At 41.1% G+C, this 22022-nt stretch overlaps 1 protein-coding gene across 1 annotated transcript; it reads left to right on the top strand.

Moving 5' to 3' along the window:
• Positions 1–10334: 10334 nt before the first annotated feature.
• Positions 10335–21803, top strand: LOC143153643 (uncharacterized). Its single transcript, XM_076325062.1, has 2 exons — positions 10335–10525; positions 21212–21803. The coding sequence occupies exons 1-2, from the start codon at positions 10335–10337 to the stop codon at positions 21801–21803; spliced, it is 783 nt and encodes a 260-aa protein (XP_076181177.1).
• Positions 21804–22022: the final 219 nt, after the last annotated feature.

Raw genomic sequence — 22022 nt, 5'->3', positions numbered from 1 at the left:
GCAAGATGTAGCAAAATACTAGTATAGCATAGTAGAATATAGTAAAATATAGCAAAATATAGCAAGATGTAGCAAAATACTTGTATAGTATAGTAGAACATGGTAGAATATAGTAAAGTATAGCAAAATATAGCAAAATATAGCAAGTTGTAGCAAAATACTAGTATAGCATAGTAGAATATAGTAAAATATAGCAAAATAGAGCTAGATGTAGCAAAATACTAATATAGCATAGTAGAACATAGTAAAATATAGTAAAGTATCGTAAAATATAGCAAGATGTAGCAAAATACTAATATAGCAGAGTAGAACATGGTAAAATATAGTAAAGTATCGTAAAATATAGCAAGATGTAGCAAAATACTAATATAGCATAGTACAACATAGAAAAATATGGTAAAGTATCGTAAAATATAGTAAAATAGAGTAAATAACCCTTACCGCGAGAATACGTTGGGAGTGAAAGTTATCAGGCGTAACAGGACCCTTCTAAAATCGGTAAGAATTTATATTCCGCTACGGTTTGTAAAAACGGAGACGTTCTGTGTCACGGACCCCGACGGGTCCGAGATCGGTGCCGTGTTCATCGTACGAAGGATCCCGGTGAACCGTGAAAGTCATAAAAATATGTCGCCGTTAAATGTAACAATTTCGGGGAGAAGAGCTTGTAACAGATCGGACGAGACGTCTCCCGTATAAAACACGAGGAAACACGATCGGATGCCGATCGATACCAAAGCAATAGGAATACCATTCGGACCATTCGGACCATTCGGTGGTTCAAGCGTGGAAGAATACTCGGCTTTCCCTCGCGGAGTATAGCAATCGAACAAAGGACCGTCGTTGGTGAATTAAAGCCAGTATTTTCTCGCACGGCTCGAAAACTATATATATATATACCGCGTGTACCCTCGATGGTCGTCAAAATGTGGCATTTCCTCTGTCACACGTCAAAGCGAATTCGATCAAGCACCACGTCAAAGTACCCGCTGAAAGAAAGTGTCCCGTTTCGAGCACCCATTCCGCTAAATCCGAAAGTACTTGCCGCGAAAGCCTCGAAGGCGGTATTTTAATTGGATTCGAAATTCACGGAGCGATGACAGGCATTTGAACGAACGTGAACCGACATCGGAGTCGCAAGAACGAGTCAACGATTTCGTGTACTTCGTCGCGAACATTTGGTTTCGAGCGAAGATCCTAAACTGGGGTATTATTTACCACGTTGTTCGTTTATTCTATTTCTCTCTCTCTCTCTCTCACGAGGTACTTTGGAGCCTCTTTGGAGAAGAAAGACTTCCGAGCGACAATTGGCAAGTTTTGCGAAACCGTTGTACGAAGTATCAGGTTGTGCATTAAATTCGCGATACGTTCGACGAGTGTCGAGTTTCGATTTTTCCATTATTTACCACCGTCTGCCAAACACTTTGGCAATTATTGAAATCCTTCAATTTTTTCGCCATTAATACGTATCGGTTCGCGAGACTCCGATGAGAATATCGTTATTGGATAAATAATTTACAAAGTTGGTGGTATATCGTACGGGAATTTAATATTGGAAATTTTTATTGGAAAATGTTTCACAGTTTCGCGAATGGAACGTGAAAAGTTCTAAAGAAGAGGAAGGCATGTTTTTGTGTTAATTATTAAGGAATGTATCACGTGGTTTCTGTAAGCGGTTAACGAGTAAACGATTACATTCGGGGAAGAATTTCACGTCCGAAACGTTGGAAAAATTTGCCCCGTTTGATCGGTGACACGGGTCGACTACGTTGGTAAATAAATGATGAAACTACTTGATTCGTTCCGGCAGTCATTATTCTCGCTTGGGAGTTAGCGATAACGTTGCATCAGTCGCGTGTAAATATTTAAACAACAGAGCGAAAGATACACAGCCGTTTCGCTCTATGTAATAAATCATTCTCCTTACGAAGTTCGTTTGTTCGGCTGCGAGATGCCGGGGTCGTTTCAAAATCCTAGCCTAGTATTAAGGTCGAGCCACGTGCACTCGGTTATTCGGTAAAGTTGTTTAGCTCGCGCCGCGATCGTTGGACCGCGCATTATTTTTATTTATTTTCACGTACGGATCTCCATTCCGGTCTATTCGGTCACGGTTCTCGAATCGTGGATCTCTTTTCAAGAAAGAGAGAATTCTGATGAAAAACACAGCGAAGTAAAATCGTAGTTCACAGTTCTCGAATCGTGAATCTGTTTTCGAAAAGAAGAGAGTACGAATGGAAAAAAACGGCCGAAAAGAGTCCCCTGATCGCGGTTCTCGAATGGTGAATCCGTTTTCAAGGAAAAGAAAATACCGATAAAAGACAGAGCGAAATAAAATCACATTTCACAGTTCTCGAATCGTGAATCTGTTTTCGAAAGAAAGAAAGAGAAAGCACGAATAAAAAATATAACCGAAAAGAGTCCCCTGATCACGGTTCACGAATCGCGAATCCGTTTTCTAAGAAAAGAAAATACGAGTGGAAAAAAAAGCATGGCGGAAGAAAGTGTACCGGTCGCGGTTTTCGAATCGTGAATCTGTTTTCGAAAAAGAGAAAATACTGATAAAAGACGCGGCTGGGCAAAGTCACGGGCTAATTAGGAGTTTCTCGTACGAAGTGCTTTGAAAACTCAATTGTGGCCCGTCGACCGCTCACAGTCTTATTTACTACCAGACGGAGGAGAAAATACGTTGGACCAAAAAAATGTTATTTTAGCGGGTAAAACGCGCGCCATTCTGAAGCATTCCCACGAAACTGAGTGTTTTGGAGCGCTTAAGTCGTGAGACTGATCTTCATCCAATTATGAGGCGCCGTGCTTAAAACGTTTCGGTCGTGCTTGTTAGTGCAGAGGAATTTTGAGTACGTTTTGAAGCCGGATAGCTCAACGCTGTTTCGCTTCTCGAAGATTCGTAACTCGGTCCGAGGACCGAGGTCCTCTGCACGAACCGTGCGTCCTCGTGAACACTGAACGACTTCCGGTCACTAATCCGTATAGTTACCGAATATTAGATGGTGTTTGAACGACGATTGGTACAGCAGTGCTACAAAAATGAAATCTTCCTAGAGAGTCTAATCGCGTATGGATTAGGCTACTTCCCGACAGGAGGCTGTGAAACGGTCCTTTGAAAACAATCGAAGGGATCGACTCGATAAAAGTCATGGATACGAATAAATTTAATATCATCGAGCCACTTTCTCGATACTTGGCACTCGTTGTTAGTTATTTCCACGTTTTACAAAAAATAAACGAACGTAATTGTATTGTACGATACCAGGCCAGACGTCCGTTTCTGTTTAACGGAATTTTAGAATTGTATCGTTCCCGTGAAAAATTTCAATTGGAAATTAAGACGCGACGCAGAGCACAGTTTCCGGGTAAATATATTTAAAGTAGGTATTCGACTCGAAAAATGTTTCGAAGCGAAGAATCGAGAAGTGTTTTTTTCGGGTAAATTACGAAAGGACCACCGGGCGAAAGTACCGAATTGAATGGTTCCCTGGTGAGCGAATTTCGGGGCGATAGAAGCGTCTGTGGATGAAAAGAGAAAAATAATTCGGTCGTTCGACGACCATCATCGGTGGTAATTCGCTCGGAACGCGATCAACGTTCGAACACGCGTTGGGGTACCGAAAAGGTGATCGTAAGTGTTCGAATGAAACGTTAACGTTGAAACGAGAGTCGAGAGAGGCGAACAATGACCGTGCGTTTCGTATTCGTCGTTCATCGAAGGAGTAAATTGTATTCGATAAATTGGACAAACGAGCAGGCCGGGATCGACGAGGCTTCGAATTACCGGCGCTTTATCGGGCTCCCATTTCCATTCCGGCGATATCGAAGCATCGCCAATAAGTCGAATTATCGTGCGCCTGTGACGCGGATAGCATTTTCAATTCCTCGTTTTTCACAGCTCGACGTCGTCGGTGGCGGATGCGTGAGCTCCGAACGCGCCGACCTGGACCAGAGGGACATCGAGACGATCCTCCATTGGCACAATGTTTATCGTAACACCGTGGCGAACGGGCACGAGCACCGGGGTAACCCAGGACCCCAACGGCCTGCGAAATATATGACAGAGTTGGTACGACTGCCTCGAAATCGACAGTTCGATAGATTAAACCGTGACCGACAGATCCCACTTTTTTTCTCAAAAATTCCATTTCTTCTATCTCTCGATAAATCACCAACACTGATTCGCAACTGTTAGATTTTTATTTATTTTTTCTTTTTTGTCGAGGTAAATGTCTAGATTTTTGCCGCTAAAAATTCAATCTATTCGTCAGATTTTTTTCTCAAAAGTCTCCAAAAATATGTAAACAATCGTAGGTATTTGGACCAGCTGCTTCTTTAATTGCTACAGTGAACTTCGCAAAATGTATAATACGTACACCCTTCTCTTCGACATGTATTCAAATAATGTGTACGAGAAGGGAAAGGGAATATTTACAAAACAGGTACAATACTCTCTCCTCCCTTCCCTTGGTCTTTCTGGGTTAATAATTCGTATTCAAGATAAACTGTTTTGAAATTCTCCTGTAAAGTTTACAAATTGTACAATAACGTACACCTTTCTTTCATCTATTATCTTCTTTTCGTCTACTGGAACAATATTTTGCAAACAATTTACACGAGAAAATGTAAGAAATACTTACCAAACCTCTTCTCCTCTCTGTTACTCTTTCCAATAGAAAATAAACACTAAAATTAATTATTCCGAAACGTACAATAACGTACCCCTTTCTTTCATCTATTATCTTCTTTTCGTCTACTGGAACAACATTTTGCAAACAATTTACCCGAGAAAATGTAAGAAATATTTACCAAATCTCTCCCCCTCTCTCTTTCTCTTTCCAATAGAAAATAAACACTAAAATTAATTATCCCAAAACGTACAATAACGTACCCCTTTCTTTCGTCTATTATCTTCTTTTCGTCTACTGGAACAACATTTTGCAAACAATTCACACGAGAAAGTGTAAAGAATATTTACAAAATGTTTCGACAGGTGAGATCCCCCCTCCCCGAGTCTTTCTAAGGTTAACGATTCGTATCCAAGCACACGTCTGATGGCGATATTTGTTTCGACAGGTCTGGGATGACGAACTCGCTCACATCGCCGACCGATGGGCGTTGCAGTGCAACCTCTTCGAGAAAGATCAGTGCCGAGACGTTGGCAAGTAACTCCCCAGGATATATCCCATTTTTCACAACCGTTACTCGTCCCTATCATTTTTCAATATCCAGTGTATACGTTCGAACGTGAGATTGTTCCAGCCGGTAACGGTGCACGTCGAAACGGCCGATGTCTGCGCCCCTCTTTCTTTTTGTTTATCGCCCCTTATTCTTTTCGGCTACACTGTCGTCTCCTGCCCGTTTGCAATTGCAAACCGTGACGAATACGCGCGTCTCCTTGGACAAAGGGTTCACGCTCGGTTTATTGGCCAGATATCGGTCCCATTGGCTCGTTTTGCTCCAATGGACTGATAATTGTCGAGTGGACGTACCAAAGGGTAGCGATGGTACGCGATACCCGAGCAACTCGAGACCAAACTACTCAATAGCGAGCAAGTATCGAGAGTTTACGAAATCTTACGTACTCGATATCAATTCTCGATAACTATACTCGCGTAATCGATGGTAGATCCCTACCAAACGGATAAGGGAATTTAAACGGATGTATGGACACTATGGAAGTATCGCGTGGAGAAAAATGTCTACGGTTAAACGTAGAAAGTTTAACATTGTTCTCTCGTTGAACATTTTTTCGTTTATTCCGCAAGAGTAATTTAAAAACTTCCATTCGTAATGGGAAAACCTTTTTTATTTGACATTTAACCCACTTTGGTACTTCTACTCTACAATTATTGTTTCTACAGTTTAGAATACTTTCCGAAACGTTTGGTCGAGCTTTGAGAGTGCGTTTTACCAATCTTTAAGGAAAGTTTTTCGCGTAATTATCCGTTTCGGAGCTGTACACGGACTTGCGGAAATTTTCTTGCCATTTGTACTCAGGGATCGTATACAACCGCTGGAGGGATGGTCGCTTGTTTATTTATTTCGGTGAAACGGTGTATCGCGTAACAAAATTAATACCCAAGAGATTTCTATTACCCTACGATTTGTTACAATTGATGCTTCGTAAAGTTCGAGTTACAACTATGGTTGTTCGCTACGTTACAAATTTTGTACCGATGGATTCTTTAGAATATTTCGATCATTTTTTGCGATCCTCTTCGAAAATTATAAAATTGAATCTTTGGCGGCGCTAGCTTAAAGTATGTGAGGAAGGAAAGAACGGAAATATAAGGAAGTGGGGATAAGCGTTTCATCCCGGGCCTGCTAGTGGACTCGTCAGTAAGGCATCCTAGCAGGCCCTGCCTTATACGCCGGGACATTGGAAGATCGGTAAGAGGTCGTATATATAGCGATCGGAGCAGGTACGGGAACTTGCGGGAAACGGTTGATGGTGAGTTTCCCTCTGGTGGCAAACGTGGGTAGTGCCGCCACATAACCCCCTTGCCAGTGGTAAACGATACTTTGAAGTTCCGTCCTGATGTCCCAGTGGCGTAGGTATTTGTTCCGTAGTTCGGTTTGGCACAACAGGCACAGGAGGAGGTTGTCCAGAGCGGTGGAAGGGAAGAATGCTTCTTTTTCGTAGTAAGGCCCAGCTGCTGTCGATTGCGGAATACGCGTGGCGAGCATCGTTTGCTCAAGCCGCGTTTTCGCTTGTTGTCCGACGTTGATGCGTGCGCGTACCAGTATTTATGAAACGCATCGGTGTGGTCGGTGAATAATGTCGACAAGCTGCCTGCTGTCCTCCTGGGGTTGATCCTGATGGTTAGCCGGGAGTATAGCGTTCGTGTCGTCGCTGGCAGGTCGAGGAGTCAACCCTCGGAGAGGGGGATTTACGAAAAATCGGCCTTTACGTTGCGTTCCTTCCATCGTCTTGTGCTGCACCTGTACTGCTGCTGTGCTGTTGTCCAGAAGGTTGCGTTGTTCTTAGACGGGGTCACCACTTTGGCGGCGCTAGCTTAAAGTATGTGAGGAAGGAAAGAACGGAAATATAAGGAAGTGGGGATAAGCGTTTCATCCCGGGCCTGCTAGTGGACTCGTCAGTAAGGCATCCTAGCAGGCCCTGCCTTATACGCCGGGACATTGGAAGATCGGTAAGAGGTCGTATATATAGCGATCGGAGCAGGTACGGGAACTTGCGGGAAACGGTTGATGGTGAGTTTCCCTCTGGTGGCAAACGTGGGTAGTGCCGCCACAAATCTGAACGTTTCGCAAGAAACCCGTAGAGAAGAAACGAGTTCGTGGAAGTTGTTCCGGTCGTTGTTAACGTCTTGTTTTATCCTCGTAGAATCTCGAATTGTTCGAAATTATACGCCAAAATTCAACAATTGTCGCGTAAGATTAGATATTGCAGAATTAACCGAGTTCCGACGAACAAGTTGGTCGAAACGTTTTCGGTGAAACGGATCCAAAGGATTGAACTCCAGAGAGCATGTGGGTCGTGCAGTTGGTCCTCCTCTAGCGATTCAATGACCAGGACACGTTTTATTAAAATAATCTCGAGCGTGAGACTAAAAATGAAACGAAGGTTACATCTGACGACACGTCTCCGAGAAAATGTCGGGCAATAGTGCACGCAACGCTCTCCCCAAGAAAAGCGAGCGACTTTAAAAATTGATCTCGAGGGTCGACAAAATTGAACCAAATTCTCGTACAATTTCGGGATACTCGCGGTTCGAATAAACAATCGTTCGTTGAATCAAGTTCGCGGGATATAATAATGAAACCGGTCTCTGAAATTTCCTTCGTTGTCTATTTCGATTTTGTCGTAACGGTATGAAACAGAGAACGTGTGCGAGAGGTTTCTTAAAAATGGCACACGGGTATATATTTGCATTGCAAACACGGTCGAGGTGTACCGTGTTTGATAATGATCTATCTTTCTTTTCGAGATAGAATTCAAAATTCGGTAAAACGCAAACGGTATTTAAAAACGCAGCTCCGAATCGGAATCAGAATACTTGTTATAAAATGTTGAAAAATTCTGTCCAGCGATGTAGCCAGGACGACGATTACTTTGATTTACGAAGAAACGATTATTACGATGTTTTTCGACGCGTTCGCGTTAATATTTTGCCACGCGGAAATATCGAAAGAAAGCGTTCCCTCGTAACAATTATTGTTCGAAAAACTGTCGCCCTGATAATGCTGATAGTTCCATTCCCGAGTAACGTACATGACCGTAATCACTGTACGTTAATGGCAAGAAAATTGGTTCATCCGCGCGCTACTTTCGAAACAGCAAAGTTAGAAACCGGTGTTTACGCGACATGTTTTTAATTCTTGGATGTTGTTGCATTTTTGGCGAGACACGAGCCCGAAAGTTTGGTCAGACGTTTCGGGAACACCTTGCGCGCAGCTTCGTTCCTTATTTATCCTAACCTTCTTACCTAACCTCGTGGTTGTAGGTCAGAAAATAAAAAGAACGAAGAAAAAGATTTGCTTCTTCCTGTTTGAGCACTTTTAACATGTACAGGGTGAGCCACTTTAAAAAAAAAAAAAGAGCCACCTTAACGACTGCCCTATTTTCAGAAATAAAAACAAATGTTCTCCGCGGAGGTTGCTCGGTTTCCAGGAGCGAAACGCATAGTGCTGTTTTTTGATTACGTTGGTGAACGTTAAGGACGCATCGAAGTCGCTTATTTTTCTTTCACGGAACGGTATAGATTTTCTGTTCATTTTCCGATGAGAAGTATTCGAATCGTATCGATCTATGTATCGGTATTGGAAATGGATCGCAACGAAAAATATTTTATTTCAAAGAACCGATCGAACACTTCTATGATTAATTTAACAACGTGCACAGTATCGTACGTGTCGTAGAATGTAAAAAAGAAAACATTCGGTCATGATTTTGCACCTCGTGTTCATCCTTGCTCAAGAATAATGGTGTATGGTGAAATAACGAGTATTCTTACTTTCAGAATTTACTCGACCTTTCAAAATTACGTTACGCGAGGAAAGCAAAATAAATACAATGGGTCTAAAGAGACAAGAACGAGCGTATAAGAGGAACGTACGATGCTCCGGAGCAAAATAAAATCCAGATATTTATATTAAGATATTTTTCGCGTTAAACGTGACACGCATCGCTGCGCGGAATCACCATTTCGAACGTTTACGTCAGCGGTGTGTACATGTCCGAATAATTGCCAAATCGTTCGCTCTATTCGTCGAAATAAAATATTTTCGACCGTCCAGGATCTTCGATCACAGATCTCGGTCTTAAAATTCTTCGAAGAAAAATGAAAAAGAATACGAAATAAATTGATCGAACTGTAGAAAAAGATGCGACCGCGAAACGTTACCCACGAAACCGAACAACAATCGAAATATTATTTTCTATCTATAGAGTTATTCGGGTAGCCTGTATCGAAAGACCAATCGGTATTATAAACGCTAAAAGAACACGAATTATTCGTGTTACTCCCTTTCGAAAACATTCGCTATTCGAAATGCATTTATCCACACTCCCGAAACACGCTGCAATTCGTCACGATGCACCTTTCCGTGGTGCATCTTTCGAGATTGCGCGATCTTCGAAGTCGTTCGAACGAAAAAAACGCGTCCAATTTTTCACACGTTCTCCTCGAGATTCCCACGAATCCAATTTCGTCCGGGCGAATACCCGAGTGGCGAAATTTTTGAGTCATCTCGAGTCACCGAGATCACCGAGGAGATTTAATAACGGAAGATCGAGCGTTTCTCGGACGAATCCGGTAGGTTTGTCCCCTGTGGACGAGCGAGGCGGGTGAATTCGGAAAAATTTCGAGGCGCGAATAACAGAGAATTTTAATCGAAACGAAACTAATTCCAGCGCCTCGACGACCAACGAAGTTTCAAGAGCGTTCCGTTTGCGGAAACTTATCGCCGTGTTACTTTCGCGCTGGAATAATAAACGTACCGACAACTTGCAGCGTCTCTTTTTTTCTCTCCTTCCTCTCTCGATCTTTCCCCCGTCTTTCTTTTTTTTCTTTTCTCTTTTCTTCGTTTCCGAGTCGAGCAGCGGACGCTGTCCGTTAACCGAGAAACACCATCGACCTTAAACGTCATCGTGTACTTTGAACACCCACGGAAAGCGTCACGTTAAAATAAGCGTTCTCGTCTTTGTCCGCGTTGGCTATCCCGATTCGAAAAGCGGATCGATAACCTCCCAGAAAAATCGCGAGCGGAGCGTTCCAGGCGGCGTAACGCCGGTCTAGTTTCATCTCGAGTGCACGAAACGGTACGATCGATCCGACCGATGAATTTAATCGGTCTGTGTGTGGATGGTAACGTACGAACTGTCACCCGTGTGTCGAACGATCCGTGTGTTCTTTGTAGAACGATTCGGGGTATGGCAGAACGTGCACGTGCTCGATACGAACAGCGTGGGAAACAGCACGTCCGTCGCGAGACTTCACGTTCATATTCAATCGTGGTACGACGAAGTAGAAGTCTTCGATATCGCGGAAGTCGGGTAAGCCCACTGTACACACTTTCCGCGCGAGCTTTAAAGCTGCGGCGATTTTCGGGTTCGTTGTTTTTCAACGGTCGTGCGAGGATTAGTTTAATACTAGGATTTCCTAGACCCTTCGCGGTTAAAATATGAACTCTCCCACCCCCGACCCACCGATGGGTACGTGTAACTGGTTCAACCGACCAAGTATTCGTTCGTTGAGAAACGGAAAGATACGTCACGTGAGATTACGCAACGATGGTAGACTCGCTACTCGGTGACGAGGTACTCGATTAGTGTATCCGGAGGAAGAGAGATCGGTTCTAGAAGGAATTGCGAGTGGTATTGAATGGGATATAGAATAGGTGACTCGTTTAGCGTATATAGTATTTTTTCGTTGAGAAATGGAAACGAATGTGAGATTACGTGTCGAGGTACTCGATAAGAGTATCTGGAGGAAGAGAGATCGGTTCTAGAAGGAATTGCGAGTGTATTGAATGGGATATAGAATAGGTGACTCGTTTAGCGAATATAGTATTTTTTCGTTAAGAAATGGAAACGAATGTGAGATTACGTGTCGAGGTACTCGATAAGAGTATCTTGACGAAGAAAGATCGGTTCTAGAAGGAATTGCGAGTGGTATCGTTTTGTATCTTCTCTCGTACCTTTGGTATTCAAAAATTTAGATGCACTTTAATTGAAAATTCTTTCCAAAATTCCCTTTTCGTCCTTTGAGTTACATCTTAAACCTTCGTGGCTTTTTAATCCTTACTCTCCTTATTCTCTTACAGTTCGTCTTAATCTGATCTCTTTTCGATCGATTTTTCCATTATCTGCACAGTCTTTTTAAAGTCGGGGAGAAATTTAGATTTATCTCCATATGGCAACGTAAAAATCTAAAGTTACAGTTTCCCTTGTAGAGCAGACTTCGTAGATGCAAAAGACGTTAACAAGCCGATGGTGCTGACGATAGAATTTATCGGAGGTTTCCTTTATTCCTTTCCTACCTCTGTATGAAATCAAAGTGCTGGAACAGAACACGGTTCAGAATTATTGATATGGAATGACCCCCGAGGGACGATCGAGTTCGCTGGAAGCTAAGAATCCCTGATTTTGAAAATTGATACATAAGTAATACCACGTGCAACGTCGACTTCAAGTACAATTGGTTTTTAGTGTACTTTTCGATATTACGTTACCACGAATTATGTATAAATGTACAAATATTCGTATTCCGCTTACTCGATGGACCATTGAAATGGGAACGATTAATAGCTTCGTTGTTTCTAAACAGAATGTATAAAATTCTGTAGGAATAATTACAAATTATTCTGTATTTCCTACAAGGTGATGGCACAGAATTATACGACGTTCAAAACGTAACAATGACCATAGAATCTAAAAGATACAGAGATACTTACGTTCATAATAAATTTACGTATTTGTTATCATTCACGTGGCACAAAATGATTAAAAAAAAATCTTTTACTGGAACATACGACGCAATACACGATGCACGAGTATTAACGTTTTTACAAAGTTGTAAAATACGTACAATTGACGAATTGACGAGCAGGAACGATGTCTCATAAAAAGGGAAATATTTATCGAAACGGGCTCTAGTAAACGAACGAATATGTTAATCAATATTCACGATTTTATCGCATCGTAAATTTACATTTACCGTCGACAATATTTTACGTTACAGAGGAAATGATAAAAGATACACGTCGCTTTATGATATTCTTGTCGATTAAGATTTATCTTTGGATCGTCGAAGCAACGAAATATTGAAGAATAAAAAAAGAATGGAACGTAACTGACAGGAATCTGGTTATCCTGTATCGTATTTTTTGAAACAACCGACACTATTCTCTCAGCCATCTTTGTCACCATTCTCTGCAACACTAACCGATACGGAGGTTCAATTTATTCACAATGCAAAACGTTGCGCATACGTGCGAGTATAAAAATAATACAATGACAAATATACCATCGCGAGATTATAATTTATGTGTGTCACGTTTACGATAGTATTTTGAAATAAAGTTCGAAACACGGAATTATTTACCGTTGGATACGTTGAGTACACCGCGTAGTTTAAATATTAGTGAATTATTCACACTGGCGTTCAACAGGTGATTTGTAATATAAATTTTTTAATCGATTTTTATATACAGCGTTTGCTCCATTCCTTGACTATATTTGTACGATCGATATGCCGCATAAAATAATTGTGAATCCTTGCGATAATCACTTATGAGTTTCCAACGATTAAAAATTGTCAGAACTTGCAACAGTTCAATCGCCAAATAGTTGCAATCGCCTCTAAATACTCAATCGATTAAAAATACGAGGCAATCTGTCCTATCGTTGACAAGATGACACAACTTACGTCTTTGTTCAATCAAATTTGTGAAAATTTTCCCATTCTTGTAAGAAACAATTGCAATATACTTTAAACGTATTACGAATCGATATTACGGGATCAATTGGCTTATGGTTAATTTTCGTTACAATTCAAACAGATATAATAAGTTTAAACTACGACAAATAGCCCATCTCTACATTGAAAATGATCGTTCAATATTTGCTTCACAGTGACAAATTACCATCGTATCAATATTTGTTTATACAACGTTTCTAATATGCAAACAGTAATTATTTACGTATAGGGGTGGTTCGTGCTTCCTAATCGGTTTCTTATCATTTATAAAGATTCACCGCTTGTGTGCATTTTCCAATTAAATTTTTCGCAAAAAGAGGTAATCTAAACGAGAATTTGACGTTTCGAATGACCATACGAGGGATCTGAAATTACTTTTCGTTCAACACAAAGCTTCGAATAATCCTTTACACGCCGCGTAAAGGTTCCGTTGCTTTAAAGTATGTTATAAAATTATAAAAACCAGGTTACTTCTCCGCTTTACTAAATTTTTACAGTACGATGTTTGGTGCTTTCCGTGAAACCTAGTTTAATATATTCGGCCGGTTGCACGTGTAATTATAGTAAACTAAATGCAACGTAACTAGGTGGTTTTAAATGTTATGCAATTTGAACAAAAGGGGAAACGAAAAACCACTGATATTATCTTCAAAGCGTTCGTATACGGGTAGCGTTATTTCTGGGAACAAGAATTCAATTTAAGCTGGTCCGTTGTCTATTGTTTTCAATTTTGTCCCCAAGATGGCCGTCGTTACGATCTTTCTCTCAACGTTAACTTCTTAACGAAGAGTCCAGAATCCAGGTTCAGAACGTAACGCGTTAATGTCGTACATTGTACCAAAAATATTATTTATTCTTATCGAATCGTTCGTGTACCGTGCAGATACGATTATCGACAGATTTCTTGCCACCTGCGGATCAGGTGATCCGATTTTTCGTTACGAAGCTAAGAAAATTGATCGTCGGGGTGTCGATGAAAATAAATCTGGACAGGATTCGTGAACGTCGATGGAGCTAGAAAAATAGGTACCGTGACAAATCTTTGGTTATGTAGCTTTCTAAAAACAAAATTTTAACCTCGTAGGAAGATTCACGGATATTGGTTTGCCATTCTACGTGCAAAGGATTTCAACGAGTCTATCGATCTCCCCTGCCACTCGATGCATAAATTCAAACGATCCTTGTTGCGTGTTTTATTTTAACGACTATCGCTATTTATGTCCTTTTCAATCTTCCACCTCACTTTACAGTTTCTTATCCGATATTCGTACTAAACGGTTCACCCTTCACCTATGATATTCGAAACGTTGTTGAAATATCAGTTTAAAATATTAATTCGCTCGATAAACCGATGAGTATGTACTTACTTATCGGTACCTTTATCAAGCACTCGTACCAAATTGTTCACATTTTACCGAGGGATTTCAAAGTTGTTGAAATATTAATTTCAAATATTAATTCGACCGATAAATCGATAAGCACGTACACACTTTATTTGTACCTTTCACCGGGTCGTTCGATAAGTTTCGTCGTTTTTTCCATTGTAAAAAAGAATACCGTGACACTTGGACTTTGAACGACTGTAAATCAAACGGTAATACCATCTTTGGAAAAATAAAACGACGAACCTAATAACTCTATTTCTCATAGAACGACGAAACTTATCGCACCATCATCGAGCACTTGCGCCGAACGGTTCATCCTTCGCTGACAGTGTTTAAATTTTAATGAAACGTTACTTAAAAATTAAACGAATCGACAAATACGCACCGAAAAAGGAATCAGTTGAGCGAAGTACAGGGAAGAGTTGATCCGACATTGTTCCATTTTACCCAATTATCGGGGACCATCGATCAACAGCGAGAGTTCAAAGGGAGTTGGAAGGTACAAGATCTTTCGATGCACGGTTCGGTGTAGTCGAGTGTGGACACGCGTGTCTATGTGGATTTCGCCAGAAAATCCACACGTATTGTCATTCCATGCAGCATGCAATACCCTAAGTTGAATTGATCGAAACGACTCTTATGTGCCAAGGCTTTCACTTTGTGAATGGGACTGTTCGTTCCGGCGTGTGTAGACACTGCTAACTCGTCTCAGAATTTGGCTAGAGGGTTGCCACTGTTCCCCTCTCCTCTCAGCAACCACTTTTCTTTAACTTTCGTCTCTGTCTCGGTTCTATCCACCTGTGCGACAGACACGTGTCAACAAAGCAATCGAACTGCTCGAGAAAATAACAAAAGACCGATCGCGCTGAGGTTTCGTGACAACGAAAATCCTATATTCTCTTAGTGGATTGAAAATTTCGACCAGCATTGTACGTAACACTTTGCGGATTGCTTCCTGAAATCTCGTCTATCCGCGTATTGGACGATAATACGATAAACCCCTCGAGTTGTTGCAACAACTCGATCGATGGTCTTTGTTTTTACAATATTTCGATCGGTTCGCTGTTATCGAATTTGTCCGTATCGAGGTTACAACGTTGCGAATGTTTCCCCAATTTATACCAGTCTCGGAGGAACGAATTTTGGACAAAAAATGATACGATTTTCCAACAGGTGGAAAATTTTTTCTTGTTACCGGGGTAATCTTTTTTAATACAGCCTATTGAGTACGAACGAATCCGCGCAACGCCTAGCGAATATTCATCCGGGATAAAAATAGAATTGTTCCAACCTCGGAAGCAATGGATCGAAAGAGTTATTTGAATAAAATATTAACGCGATAATGAATATTCCCATTTATTTACAAAATTCAACGCGAGAAGAAATTTTAAGCGTCAACGTACCAACGCCGCGATACCAGCCGCGGCATCGTTGAATATCAAAATATTAATTATTAACATTAATATTAATCAAATTGTTGTCCAAATATTAATTTTCTGTACAGTGCGTGCAAAATGTACAGTGCGCACCGCGGTGCAAACACCGTTGGACGTGATAGAAAATTTGTTGCCAAAATCCGGGATAATCGAATACTTTTATCCAAAAGCTGTTTCACTGTTTTGTTCTTTGCAAATGAAATTGTTCGTAAGATGTAATTATGAAATGTAATCAAAGTGAATAATATCTTCGTACAAAATTAACGTTTATTCGAAACCGATAAAAATATCGATTTTGAATTTTCACTCGAGCAACCGTTACGTTAACAAAAATATAATTAAAATGATATACGAGTGAGATATAAAAAATGAAACGACGGATTTTATTATATTCACAGGAATTTATCTACCGAAACAAAAGTGATCTATAAGTGTACCGAAACTTGTGTATTTTCGTTAAGTCGTTATTATTTACTTTCAAAAGCATTGCTTAATTTCAACATTTGACACTCTCTTCGCATACTTTTTCCACAACGCGTGTACGATTTTTCTGACATCTGGTTAACCGAGAATTGAATTTCATGGCCGATGAAATGTTTAAATTTATTTATTCCGTTGGAAAAGAAGAAAATACGCGAGTCATAGTATCGTTGAACCAGGATTCTTCGTGTGTCAGGGGATCCCCTTTATCGATTGAGCTATTCAAGCTGCCGACAGATTCTTCCCCTCTAAGCCTAATATTTGAAAATGGCTGCTGTCTCGTACCAGGGCATACTCGAGAGACGTTAGACGTGGGAACCGATCCATCAAACGTTAAGAACGGAGCTTTATGCGTATTGTTATCGTAACACTCGAACGGTTATTGCTTCGGAGCGTCAATTATCGTTCGACGTTCAACAACAGAGCCTTATTTTCTTTGAAAACAATAAACTCGTTGTTCCACTAAAAGACAAAAGTGTTTGGGATCTGCTATCCAAGCTATCAATCGTTACAAATAAGTAACTCGAAAAATTGGAACATCCCCAATCTTTGTTTCTAAGATTTTTGAACAGCAATTTGGGTAAAAGCTTCTGGAATAGAACTGGGTTACTTTCGCGGGCCCGATTTCCCAACAAATCTATCGATATCGAAACGAGACCAGACGCAAAGATTTTTCGATCATTGTATCCATCGAATGCCTGTACGAAAGTGTTAATTATCAATTACGAATAAGCTTGTCCCAGATTCATATTTGTTCAGAATGTTCCAGATTTATGTGTGTTTAGAAAGTTTCACCTCGTACCTGCGTACACATTTCCATCGTTTCATCTCGTACCAACTGCACGCTTTCGTATCTTCGAATTCTTCCTATTAGCTCGTCGATTGCCAAACCGATTTCATAAAAGTATTACTTGAAATACCATCCTGGAATATTTTTCTTCTTGCTAAAATACAATTATTTTAACTGGAAATTGGAGAGCCAATTATTCAATTTGATTATTTCTGTAAAAGACACGTACTCGAAATCTCTTCGAACACCCATATAACGTTATCTTGAGAAAACAATACCAATGAAACTTTAAGAATTCCATTCTATATTTCTGTACGATTAAATACTTTGGTATCTCGAACGTAATCGATATATATCGTAGTTCCATCGACGACAACGCTTTTAATGCCCTACGATCTAATAATATTCACAAATTAAATATATAGAGCTACGTACATCGTAAACCGAGATTTTTGGACAGTGATCGCACACTCGTAGCACAGGTGTTCCTTGCTTGGCAAAAAGACGAACCTAATTCGTTCGAGCTGAGAAGAGCCCGTGTATTGTTTCGCTGTCGTCCACGAGGAACCAGTCGAGAAGGAACAGCTATTTTCGATGCACTATTTTACCTCTATTCGCGAAACAATACCACTATGAAACATTACCCTGGCGAGCCAGCCCCGACAACGATGCTCTTCGTCCTAAGAATTGGTCCTTTTAATTAGCAAAACCGTTCCAGGAGCTTTGTTCCGGTTGAAACTTTGGTTTCCCTCCTTCGGGAAATTGGAGAGCCAACCGTGTACGAAAATCCCGAAATATTCGTCACCGAGACGACGATACGATCGGTCGATCTTCAATCGTTGCGATGCGTAGACAAGGAAGTATTCGTGACACTTGTTCGATGAACGAACGATTCGTAACGAGTTTTAAAGACGACGATTAGATCGGTCGATCTTCAATCGTTGCGATGCGTAGACGACAAGGAAGTATTCGTGACAGTTGTTCGATGAACGAACGATTCGTAACGAGTTCGAAAGTTGCAACACGCGTCGTTCGAAAACACAGCAACGTTGTTGGTGTATATTGCGAAATAGTCGAGCAAGACTAAATTGGCGAGCGTGGGGTCAGACTAAGCGCGTCCACGACGGTGAATCCTGGGCTTTACAAGCCCCAGGAGGATTCGTCCAAAAAATCCGCGCGGTTGGCTCGTGACACACGCCATTTAAACTGTTAGTCGTCGTAAGCTAACTTCCACAAATCCCAGGACTACACTTACCAGGGAAAAATTAGCTAAGTATCCGTTCATAGGACAACACTGCTCCGATGGTCGTTGACAACTGAACGCATCATTTAGGAAATATTTCACCGTGTATAAAACAACGAATGAGGATTATCTGACTTTGATCTTTAATCCTTGTGAGCTAACTTAGACAAATTTCAGGACTACACTTACCAGGGAAAAATTAGCTAAGTGTCTATTCATAGGACAACACTGCTCCGATGGTCGTTGACAACTGAACACGTCATTTAGGAAATATTTCACCGTGTATAAAACAACGAATGAGGATTATCTGACTTTGATCTTTAATCCTTGTAAGCTAACTTAGACAAATTTCAGGACTACACTTACCAGGGAAAAATTAGCTAAGTGTCTGTTCATAGGACAACACTGCTCCGATGGTCGTTGACAACTGAACACATCATTTAGGAAATATTTCACCGTGTATAAAACAACGAATGAGAATTCACCTAATGGTACTGTCGAAAGAATACTTATACTCCACGTGTATAATCGTTCAAACATTCCTAGAAAATAGATACTGAATTCTAATTTCAGACATTCGAAAAGATAATATCGAACGTTGAAACGTACAACGACAGGGCACACACTCGTCACACTTGTAACTTCTGTAAGTGACACGTAACTTGTCGCTAATCAATCTCCCCGATTGAACCAGTCATACGTCATTAATTCCCCATAAGTTATTTCACGAAATTCTACGAATCGGGATATTCGAGTACACGCGAACGATCGATTCCTGGAATTCGAAACTATTGCTCCGCAAATTTAACGAAGAACGTTCAATATACCGTAAATTTACCGCTCGTTCTCCTGTAATTTTAACAAAAAACGCAGTGAGTGCGTCTTCCTCAAGTTATCTAGTATTCTGGAGAAAATAAAAGATCATTCCGTAAATGAACGATTAAAGGATACGTGCATTAGAAGCAGATGCCATGGACAATGTTGAATAATTTTCACCCAGGAGAATTTATTATAAAATTGACTCTTTCAACTATAGTGGAATCTCTAGCAATTTTTCAGAAATTATAATAGAAAATTAATATAATGTAATAACAGTTTGTTCTGTCCCTGTTTATTTTCGAGTTATCGGAGCTATGAGTATTTCAGAGCACATTGAATAATTTTTCAGCTTCTAACAGGAAAGAGTGATTTCGCCCCCTAAACGCGAAATCTGTGGCTCGAAAAGAACGTTGTACATATTTGAAAACTTTACCTTTGTGCAGAATTCCATTGAAATCCGTGTACAACAATTGGATGATGTTCCTTGCATCTAACCCGATACGATTCGCAATTCCATCCAGGACTGATTTCTCTTTCTCCACAGAATACACCGAAGCCCAGTGGGACAGTATTCCCAAAACGTGGGCAAAATTTACGACTACGAAATTCTTAAAATAAACACGATTATAACCAACGATGAAACTAGAAATTGAGGTACTTATTCGTGCTCATTTACAGCGCGGTCTAAGTAATCGTTTGCATGAATGTTTCAGTTGAATCGCGCTTGTTTAGTTCGTGAAATTTTACAATGTAGCAAAGAACCTGAAGTATACGCTTTATTCAATCTCTACTAGTACTTGGTTAAACTAGTTTCTACTCCGTAATGATATTAAATATTTCAAAGCAAGGAGTAAATTCAATTTAGTCGGTAGTAACGTTTATTAATTAAATAACTTTGTTTTTCCCTGTACGCTGAGTTCTTTTTAACAGAAAGTTGCCTTATAGTCTAAGTTCGAAACCCTGAAAAATTTAACTGCAGTCGTTGCAGTTCTTACAGTTAAAAGACTTTAAGATCTTGCAGTTATTGCCGTGAAACGACCCAACTGTATTAAAAACATTAGTCGTGGTTTTATCTCTCTCTCTCTCTCTCTCTCTCTCTCTCCTGTTCATAAAACACTCGTTCGTGTCTGCCATCGTATCGCGAACTCTGTTCTCTATTGGCAACCTATTCGTGGAAGTCTAAAGATCCGAAAAGAAAGGTTCGAAAAAATGTTCGATGAAATTTCATTCGGGAAAGCTGAAGAGTAAGAAAATAGCTTTTTCTCAGAGGTTCCTCGAGGAGCTAAGCGTGTCTCTTTTAATCGGCCTGAAGAAGCGACTAATAGAAGAAGAAGAAATTAATTATCACGAAAGGAAACCCCAGTGGGGATGAAACTGATTACAACGGTTACCATTCGTGTGTAAACGTTATTAACGTTTTTCTTAATATTTCAACGCGAGTGCTTTTTGTAATATTTCTTCGTAAATTTGGAAAATCTTGAATGCTTCGAGCACACAGAAAATAGAAACCATCGTTTCTGTACACTTTTCCCGAATACCGTATATACTCGTTAAGAGCTCGCAGCTTCGACACCGCGCGAGCTCTTAACGTAGAGAACCGTAGCGTATCGTTACACTCGCGTTCGGAGTCCCAGTAACGTCTCGGTTATCGAATTCGTGATCAGAAGTCCTCCCCGTTGTTCGCGATCCTTGAACTCGAACCTCGTCTCTGGTGAATCGATTGTGCGAATTTTGTCCACGTTTCGAGGGATCTGTGCCCATTGCGAGCGAGGAACCTGGCTTGTAAGTGGTTCGATGAAAAATGATTCGGAAGGTCGTTTCGTTTTCCAAAATGGAGAATATACGATTTACTAAAATGTTTGCACACTAAAGAAAATCGTGTTTCGCAAAAAAAAAAAAACGAAATAACTTCCCAAACAACCTAACATATGATCAACTTCGATCCCTTTACGTTGATTTGTTACTATCGCGCGACGACGACGATTCTAAACGCAACGTAGACTGCGACGTGGTAATCCTTGGAACAATTCGCAAAGAATTTGTAGGTAAGTGACCGTTGCGGTAACCTCAACCGTCTACGTCGATAATTTCGCGATCCTCTGTTTCAGATTCGTGAACTTCACCGCGCGGGCCAACCTGTCGTACATCGCGTTCGCGTCGGCGACAATTAGCCAGGTTGGCTGTGGGCGTGCAATTTACACGGCCAGACAAGACGAGCCGACGAATCAGGGAGAGTTCGCAATGGCCGTGCATACAATACCCGTCGGAATCGGGGATCGAGTCGAGACCCTCGTGTGCAATTACGGGCCTCTCGATCGGAAGACACAGAGGGAACTCTACCAAGACGGTGTGCCAGCTCTTTGTCCGCAAGGGACCGTTCGTAGTCTGCGATACGGAGCTCTCTGTCGTAAGTGTTTCCCTCCGAGCCGTGTTCCTCTGTGTGTTCAGCTGCGCGCGATTGTTGTCGCTTCCTCGCCGCGGTCGTTACCGCTTCCTCGGCTACGCGGAGCAGTTAACAGCGACGAATTTTCGGCTACGAGCGACGAGAGGACCGTTCTCGCCGCGATCTCGAATTGCTCGTCCCGCGAGACCACGGACCCTGTTATTGCAACACCGCCCCGGAAGATTGATTTTTTTCTTTTCTTTTCTTTTCTTTTCTTTTTTTTTTCACGCGGGACTTATCGCCACGAGGACCATTAACGCTTGGGAAATAGACCGTTCCAGGATTCTGCAGCGCGACAAGAGCCGCGCCACCTCTGCAACGGGCCTCGAGATCACGCTCCCAAGTTTTGCAGAGCTAATCGGAGCAACTATGGTAGTCCTGAGTCAGCTTCGGTCTGTCTTGAAGAACCATTAACGCTTACGAAACAGACCGCTTACACGATTCGGGAAACTGACGAGTGGTTCTCTGGGCCAGCG

The sequence above is a fragment of the Ptiloglossa arizonensis genome, chromosome 13 (genome assembly GCF_051014685.1).
Source record: "Ptiloglossa arizonensis isolate GNS036 chromosome 13, iyPtiAriz1_principal, whole genome shotgun sequence".
NCBI classification, from domain to species: Eukaryota; Metazoa; Arthropoda; class Insecta; order Hymenoptera; family Colletidae; genus Ptiloglossa; species Ptiloglossa arizonensis.
This window is presented reverse-complemented; position numbering and strand designations above follow the sequence as displayed.

Coding starts and splice junctions, on each gene's coding strand:
- LOC143153643 (XM_076325062.1), top strand. CDS start 10,335: ATGGTAACGTACGAACTGTCACCCGTGTGTCGAACGATCCGTGTGTTC. Junction 10,526..21,211: donor TTCGATATCGCGGAAGTCGG/GTAAGCCCACTG, acceptor CCTCTGTTTCAG/ATTCGTGAACTTCACCGCGC.